This window comes from Caloenas nicobarica, chromosome 19 (assembly GCF_036013445.1).
Source record: "Caloenas nicobarica isolate bCalNic1 chromosome 19, bCalNic1.hap1, whole genome shotgun sequence".
Lineage (NCBI taxonomy): Eukaryota > Metazoa > Chordata > Aves > Columbiformes > Columbidae > Caloenas > Caloenas nicobarica.
This window is the reverse complement of record NC_088263.1, coordinates 6,124,951-6,134,009: the sequence shown is the minus strand read 5'-3', so window position 1 is coordinate 6,134,009 and position 9,059 is coordinate 6,124,951. Positions and strand designations below refer to the sequence as shown.

The window sequence follows — 9,059 nt, the reverse complement described above, 5'->3', positions numbered from 1 at the left end:
CCTCAAAGACTGGGCTTTCTTCTGCGAGGTCCTGCTTACAATTTATAAAATAAACATCCCTCAATAAGAGTTTATAAACAATAAGCCTAAAATTCAATGCATAGCTATACTACTGCCTTGAACACAAATCTAGTCCAGTACACACACAATGCAATTCAGGAGCAGGGCTGTATGAAGCGAAGACACATGTTGCCTTATCAATTTGTGATCCAAAGGTTGATCTTCAGAGATACCTTTATGTACCACATGTAAACACAGTTTAACTGAATCCAGAAAAGAAGGTTCCAGATTCAGCTAATCACACTATTCGGTTTGACAGTCATCCAGAGATGTAGGGTAACAGCACAGAAAATTGGGCTGGGATCCTTTCTTTCATCACAGGCAATAAAGCAGCATGTCCCAACCTGACAGCCAAAGGACTTGTCAGTGCCCACTGAGCACTGGTACACAGACCTTGACCTCCCACCTACTGACAGTTGTTTTTTCCTGTGAAGAACATCTCCCTTTCAGTAATCAAGCAACTCACTGTTCAGCAGGCAGCGGAGAATACACAGAACCTCTAAAAACGTTGTTCTGCAGTACAGACTACAACATTATTACTCCATAATAACCCATGTATCCACTCTGCTCAAGGGTGGTTACACACAAATTGTGTCCCATTGACAAAAGGAGTGAATTAAACAGAAGAATTAGAAGTTCAAGGTACGAGAATGATCCAGAAAGTACCCTGCAAGACTGCGACTGCCTTCAGCAGAGCTGTTGGATCACCACTGTAAGGCAACCTGCATTATACCTCTAGCTCATTACATCAGGGTTATGAAATTTCTTAGCAGGGACAAGAACAGACCATACCAACACTTTTTATTCAGGAGCCGGATTGCACTAGATAGCCAGGTTCTTGCTGGGCTACATGAATTTGTTCCAGAGATCAGTTCAGGCTGTGCTGGAGTTAATTTTCTTCATAGTAGCTGGCATGGGGCTGTGTTTTGGATTTGTGTTGAAAACAGCGTTGATAACACAGGGATGTTTTGTTATGGCTGAACAGCACTTACAGGGTCAAGGCCTTTTCTGCTTCTCACACCATCCCACCAGCAAGAAGACTGGAGGTGTGCAAAAGCTGGGAGAGGACACAAGCGGGGACAGCCAATCCCAGCTGACAAAGCGATATTCCACACCATACAACATGCTCAGCAACAAAAAGCTGAGGAAGAAGAAGGAGGGAGGGGATGTTCAGAGTTTTGGTGTTTTGTCTTTCCCAGTAACCATTACTTGCGATGGAGCTCGGCTTTCCTGGGGATGGCTGAGCACCTGCCTGTGATGGGAAGTGGTGAATGAATCCCTTGTTTTGCTTTGCATACACGGCTTTTGCTTTATTAAACTGCCTTTATCTCAACCCACAAGTTCTCTCACTTTTACCCTTCTGATTCTCTCCCCCATCCCACCAGGGAGGAGTGAATGGCTGCGTGGGGCTGAGATGCCAGCTGGGGTTAAACCATGACACAGGCACACAGATAACCTGAGATTTCTAGTTTCCAGCACACAACTGGAGTATGTACTTGTATGTTTTAATTTTGGCTTTGAAAAAGGCTTGGTATGCAACCCTTGCTGAAGCCACATCTAAGTGTGAAAACCCAAGTGTTTCTTGGTGCCTGTGACAGCACCAAGAAACTGTGGTGCCCACAATTTCCTCCGCAATCCGCAAGGATGGTGTTATTACTCATCCATTTCACTAGGATATAACTAGTTCTCACTGTAACATCTTTAAACCTCCCAAACTCCTTGGAGAAAAATGCATATGGAGCTATAAAGTACTTTTTCCTCCTGCCTTTGGACCCTATCTCTTGAAAGAATGGGTCAAGTTTCACCAGACTTGCTCTCAACAGCTGATATTAATTACTGGAATTACACTGTTTTCTATGTTTATCTGGAGGAAGACTGTATTCACACACGTGAAAGCAGTAGCACACAACATTTCAACGCAAAATGATCTGTGCATTAAGGGATATTTGCACCCCCTCTTTGTTCTGTTGCTCTAGAAACCTGTTCCCAATATTTCTTTACTGGCAGGACAGGCCCACAGGATATAAACCAAGATACTTGTTTTATACCCATTTTGCCACATGGCCAATCAGCTTCTACCAGTGATCTTCAGTCTCGCAAGGTAAAATACATTCCAGGAGCTATTTTATGTCATTTCACTGGATGTGGAAAGCACAGAGAACTCAGCGCTTTGTTGCTCTGAAAATATTAAACCACATGCATGTCCAGATCCTTTTCTCAATGGCCTTTAAACTTCAGTTTATTAATTTCCTTACATATATTCTGGTTTCTGCGTAGTCACACTGAAGATAAACCTGACCCAGTGTCTCATTCTTTGTGGAACTTATATTCTAATCTCTGCTTGTAAATACTCAATTTAAATTCTTACCTGTGTTTATAAATATTTTTTGGAACCTAAAGGACCAGGAACATCCACTTCATCACCCATTGCAAAATGTTCTGGCCACTCATAGCTCTGCCTGGAGTCAACAGAAAGACTTTTCAGATAACTAGGAGAATCATAAGCTAACTACATTCCTCATTGTTGCCTCTTTTTTCTCTGAGGACTAGATGTGATATTTCTGCAAGGGCAAGGAATGAGGGAGAGAATCCAGCACTCAAGTATCTATTTCTATTTAAGCTAACTAAACCGAGAGTTCTATTTGCATGAGGTGACGAAATCAGTGTATGAAGCTGTCACTGTGTTGATAGCCATATATAGAAACATACTTATGCCCACATGCATTTTTAGGGATTCATATTAAAGTACATCAGAAGTATTTACAGCACCCTGGGGGGGGATATCTCACCTTCCTTGGTTTTCTTTTCTCGTGTCTTATGTTTTTCTACCAGGGTAGAAAGAAACAGATTTTCCCTGTTCACTCTCATTTATAAAATTCCTTTTTATTTCACAGTCATTGCACCATTGCAGCTTTTCAGCACTTCCCATGAAAGATGATCACATAGTTGTTTTCCTCCTGTAAGTGCTACATACTGCTGCTAAGTCACAGGTGGGGGGTATTATAAAATCAAAAAGCCTGTTTGCTGCTAACATCCTTGTAACTCAGTTTCTTGCAGGAGAGAAAATGGAAGGCTCTAGGAGTGATTCTGAGTGCCTGCAATTCTCTTTTTTCATCAATGGGAGGTGCAGGTTTCTAAAGCTTCTTAAAAACCAAGCTTCCCTGTCTCTGACACAGAGTTTGAGTCTCTCTGGGCTGTGTGATTACAATTGCTGCAAAAGCATTTAGATAAATGCCACAATATTAATGAGTTCTTGCAGGGGTAACGTTACAGGCATTTGCTGTGGTCTTGTTTGGTTACAAACATCTCTGCAATACAGTGGTAGCAAAAGCACATTTTGTGCATTTTACGGTTTTACACTAATATTGATCTACTAGGAAATCTATGTAAAGTTTGTCAATATTTCTACGGGTTTTTACCACTTCTACTATGCTTTTTCTTCTTTTTTTAGCTACCTGGAGAGCACTCTATTAGGTCCCTCCAGCACGCTTTTGCCCTTTGAGAGCACAGTACGTTGGACCAAGGACCTCCTTAGACCCACCTCCCCCTAGCATCGTATTTCTCAAAGGCTAAGTACAAGTTTCACAAAAATAAAACCAGAAAACATATAAAAGAATATGAAAAAATACCTGCAAAGAAGCCATGCTTGAGCATTTCCTGCAGACTAAGATTAGGATCAAGCCTAGTGGTCTCCAGGCACATCTACAGCAATGAGACAGAGCCAAGGAGTCAACCTACAGGTTGAATCAAAGACACCACAGACAGGTAAGGTAACAACTAAGCCAGAAACTAGTACTTTCTCATAACCCATCAGGGACTAATGGCCCTGGGCTGAGCTTAAATAGAGCTCATGGCCCCACAGGTGAGGCTGGTCACGGCCATTAAGGGTTATTAGTACAACTGTTATATTATGTGAGATGATTGCAGTGATGTACCTGGGCAATCTTTCTCAGTGTTGAAATTAGAGCTGTGTGGGTAAACTTAAGGTTACAGCAGCCTCTGGGAAAAAGATTATTTTCTTACGGTTTCTTAAATAAAGCTTCAAAGATCCTCATGGTCTGAAGTTCTCTGAGCATCGGCTCTGATTCAGAGAGGAGAGGAATGTGATGTCATTCTTTAAGTCTTTGATATTCTTCACTGTTCTTTTTGTGGTGACCTCTACCAAGGAGCAGCTATCAACTTCTAAAGGAAAAGAGATTCTCTGGGTTCTTTCAACATAATTGATCAGAGTGGCTGCACGGATTCTCAAAGACTTTTGTCTACAATTTATGTTGAGTTTCTTAAGTTTGTTTGGGCAATTAGTTGAGGGGAAAAAATAGCATTGACAGCCCCCAAAACAGCCCACATAGGTGCTGCAGTGGTGTTACCCATACAGATGGAGCAGCTCCCTTCCTTCAGTGTTCTTACCTGCACACTGGTGATGTGTTCAGAGCATTTTCCTTGAGCATCTTCACTGCCGCAGTGAGGCAAATTCACCCCTCAGCGTGGTTGTTCCAGTTTCTCTGTACACCCTGGCAGGTATTTTTGCATGGATTACATTTGATGGACATCTGCCAAATCTTCCTTAGAATCATTATAACTAAAAAGTTGCTGTTTAAAAACAAAACATACAGCTCAGAATCTGTTGCAGTTTTTTTGTTTTTCCTTTCCCCCACCGCCCCCAGCTCTCTCTGAGCTGTGAACAAGAGGACTGGGTAGCACGAACTGAGAGGTGTTTGAAATGCAGCGTTCTCCATCCTCCTGAGTCACCGCTAGCCCTCGGCTTGTTTTCTGAACAGTTGTTTTCACTGCTATACTTTCAAATCAAATATGGTCTCACCTTACATCTTTATTAAAACCCCAGCCCTTTTAAAAGCCTAAAATCAAACCATTTCCTCTTTATTGTACACAAATGATTTTTAGAAACAAAATGTAAGTGCATAAAATGAAGTACTCTTTTGTGTTTCTGTAAAACAAATATAGCAACAACAACATCAACAGTTTTGCAGCCATAAACAGAAATTGATACGTTTTTCATTTATGTTTGAATGAAGATGAAGCAGCAGAAAGCACAATAGCGTTTGTACCAGCCTCCAGTTCAATCATATAAGTTTTTATTGCATTGTGGCAATTCCGCAAGCACTGTCCTGGCACAAAGTCCTCCCATACAGGTGTGTCAGCCGCCCATACAGGTACTGTGATCAGACTGCACAGGACTATCGACTGAACCGTATGAGCATAAAGACCAAACTGTGTGGGTGCAGTAACCAAACCATGCGAGTACATTGACCAAGTTGTACCTGCACGTTGGCTGCGCTGTGTAGATAAGGTGACTGAGCCCTGCAGGGATGGTGACCGAGCTGTACAGGCTCACGGGCAGGTGTAGTGACCGAACCAGTTGTTCTCCAGACCCTCTTCAGCGGTGCCCAACAACAGGATGAGGGGCAACGGGCACAGACTGAAGCACAGGAGGTTCCATCTGAGTATGAGGAGAAACTACTTTGAGGGTGGTGGAGCCCTGGCCCAGGCTGCCCAGAGCGGGTGTGGAGTCTCCTTCTCTGGAGACATTCAAACCCGCTTGGACACGATCCTGGGTGATCCGCTCTGGTGACCCTGCGTTCGCAGGTGGGTTGGACTGGGGGATCTCCAGAGGTCCCTTCAACCCCAATCAGCCTGGGATTCTGTGAACCGGGCAGGTGCGCCGCCTGACTGAACCCTGGCACGTGCCGGCTGGGCCGCGCACCCACGCACCGGTGTGCCAACCCGCCCCACACGGGCCGTGGCGCCACACGCAGCCCCCCGGGCCGGGGCACAGCCCGCGCTCCTCTGCTTCCAGGACAGCGAGTTGGCCCGTTCCCACCCTCTCCGGACGCAGACCCTGCCACCATTTCCCGGTGTGAGCGGGTTTTGCCGCCGGGAGAGCCTCCCCTCAGCGCCCCCCGCCCGGACTACATCTCCCAGGATGTAACGCGGCACCGGCGCCCTTAAAGCCCCCTGGCGGCGGCTCGCGGCCGTGTGCAGGCGCGGCGGGCGGGCTGAGGGGAGCGGAGCCCGGGCTGAGGGGAGCGGAGCCCGGGCGGCACCGAGCGCGGCGAGGGGCGCGGGCTGCTGCCCACCGGCCGGGGCGGCGAGAGCCGGCTTACCCGCCGCTGGGGGCGCGGGGAGCGGTCGCGGGAGCTCGCCTGTTCGAGGAGCCGCAGCCATGGGGAACCGCGGGATGGAGGACCTCATCCCGCTGGTCAACCGGCTGCAGGACGCCTTCGCCGCCATCGGGCAGAACGCCAACCTCGACCTGCCGCAGATCGCCGTGGTGGGGGGGCAGAGCGCCGGCAAGAGCTCGGTGCTGGAGAATTTCGTCGGGAGGTAAGGGGGGTGCGCCGGGGGGTGCGGGGTAGAGCGGTTGGTGCATGGGCAGCGCTGCTGGATGCGCGGGCAGTGCGGTGCAGGGGCACAGCTGCTGGGTGCGCGGGCAGAGCTGCTGCAGCGGCAGCGCGGTGCAGGGACGGGGCTGCTGGAGGCGCGCACAAAGCTGCTGCAGGGGCAGCGCGGTGCAGGGACGGGGCTGCTGGAGGCGCGCACAAGCGCGGTGCAGGGACGGAGCTGCTGGAGGCGCGCACAAAGCTGCTGCAGGGGCAGCGCGGTGCAGGGACGGAGCCGCTGCACGCAGGGGCAGCGCGGTGCAGCTCCCCGGCAGAGCAGCCGGCCGCATGTGCGGTGCCCGGGCAGCGCAGGAGCGGGGCAGCGCTGCGGGACGCTCGGGCGCTGCGGTGCAGGGGCAGAGAGGGGCGGGGGAGGTCTCCTCGCCTCGAGGGGGGAATCCGCAGCTGGGTCCCCGCCTCTGCCGCACCTTCGGGTCCGGTGCGCCCCGGCTGTTACATAACGGGGGTGCTGAAATGTCACCGGGGACCAGCCCCTTCATCTCCCCTCTCGGCGCGGGGCCGCCGGGCCGGGGTGTTCCCCCCGCGGCACTCCGAGAGATGGATGTTGTCGCTGGGAAAGGAGGGGGGGTGTGGGGGGGTGTTTAAGTTTAATCTGCTCTGGCCCCATCCCCCAGCCCTGCCTCGCTGTCCTCCATAGCGGGTGCCATGTCAGGAGCTGCGGGGCTGTGGGAAGGACGGGGTTATCTCTCTCCTATATGCTCAAATCCCCGGGCGCTACCATTTTGTGACAGGCAATATACTGATGCCTTCCCTTCATGTGACCTTCGCATTCATCATCTGCAACCTGAGTAAACTGCAGACCGTGCTGCCTGGTTATCTGCTCCAGTGTAGACACACCTGGGGAGGGGGGGGGTTGTTCCTCAGCTTGTTTCTGGCCTCGTTAATTGATTGTATTCAATGATACACAGGTTTTGGTTATCAAGGTATTTTTTTTTGTGCTATGAGGGGCATGCAAGTTGCTAGTGACTTGTCTTAAAAGCAGATACTGCTGTGATACCTGGTCAGATGCTTGCGTGGGTTTTTTTCTTTCAGCAAACTGCATTTGTGACATCTATTGAGTGTTATTCCCCCACCCCCACTCTTTCTATTAAGCTGTTTGTTGCTGGATGGCTTATAAAGCTTTTCTACTGTTGGAAGGGTCTGCAGTGTGTATGAATTGCTTGTTTAGCTGCGAGTAGCCCCAAATTCTGGGTTTGTGCAAGGGCAGCCTTGAGCAGCGAGTGCAGGGTGTGCTGTGTGTGCTGGGAAGAAAGCACAGGGATTGGATCTGGTGCACAGAAAGCATGGCTGGAATAAGATTAGTACTTTTTTTCTTCATTACATATAAATATTCAAAGAGTTTGGCATCGTTTCTAGCAAACTTCCAACAGTCCATGCAGTATCCTCCAGGGATGCCAGGAATCATGGCAAGGACAGGACATTGCAGGAACACATTTTACTGAACCTCAGGTCCTAGACCAGGATCCCCTTGTTTGTCCATAGACACACACAAAAATAACGATTCCTACCACCGAAGTGAAAAACACGCTGTGCTGTAGCTTTCTAAGTAGAAGGGAAAAACGGGTCTCCTGAAATACGTGAGCAAAACAAGTTCACCTGTTGGCTCTGCTGTTTTTGTGCTTTCTAAGTACTGACAGCCTAACCTCATAAATCCTTTTTAGAAGATCTATGCAGTCAGTGCTGCAGTGGCGTAATATGTAATGTATGGCTGCCATGGCAGAGGAGGGTTTGTTGAGGGATAGTCAGTCTATCGGGGTACACTGCCCCTCTCTTTTAGACCGAGCAAACAGAAGGGCTTCTCCACTGGCACCAATTGAGAACTGAGATTTTATCTGCCTAGTGGAGAGCAAATGAATTAAATTGGGTTTTGTCTCTTTTTGATGACTCCTGTCCCAGGAGAACTTGTGACCTCACTGTGTCCCATCAGTTGTCTCTCTAGCAGCAAGTTATAGTGCTGTGGCTTTTAGAAAATGAAATAATGAAGGGTCCCTTGAGCAGAATTTGAGAGACCTGTCTGTAGAAAAGCATTTAGTGGAAATAATTGGAGTGGAAATGGAAAATATGTCAAAGGGAAGAGGTCTTTCTCCATTTGATACCCTTGAGTGCTGGCTAGTTTAGAGACTAGTAACATGAGACTTCTTACCACAGAATGTGTGTGTATATGCTGCAAAACCCAGTCCTGTTAAAATAATGTTGGGGCTCTGCTGTAATGTATAGTCTCTTTTTTTTTTTTGTGTTGGTATTGGAAACCATGATAAGAAGCTCTGGAAATAGTATTGAGAGTAAGCATGGCTCCTCAATGTAATTGTGATGGGGCTGTTTTCTTGTCTGAATAGGCATAAGAAGAAACAGTGTGCTGGAAACCTCCAAGTACAGAGGCGTGATGCTGACTGCAATCAATGTTTAGTTACATCTCTTACCAAACAAATATTTTCTTTTTTTTCCTCCTGAATGTGATGGCTTGCTAGGTGCTACTAATTACTCTTCCACTGTCACTTACTCTGCTGTTAACAGATTATCCAACAGTGCAGAGCCTGTGTTTATAATACCAGATGTCGATGTGGCTGCTATGTGTGCTTT

At 47.9% G+C, this 9,059-nt stretch overlaps 1 protein-coding gene across 2 annotated transcripts in view; it reads left to right on the top strand.

Moving 5' to 3' along the window:
• The first annotated feature begins 6,079 nt into the window (after positions 1 to 6,079).
• The window catches only part of DNM1 (dynamin 1), a 61,503-nt gene continuing 58,523 nt past the window's right edge, over positions 6,080 to 9,059 (top strand). For both annotated transcript variants that reach the window (XM_065648442.1, XM_065648443.1), the window contains exon 1: positions 6,080 to 6,402. In XM_065648442.1, coding sequence (XP_065504514.1) covers positions 6,242 to 6,402 — 161 coding nt within the window. In that variant the 5' untranslated portion in view covers positions 6,080 to 6,241. The remainder of the gene's footprint in view (positions 6,403 to 9,059) is intronic.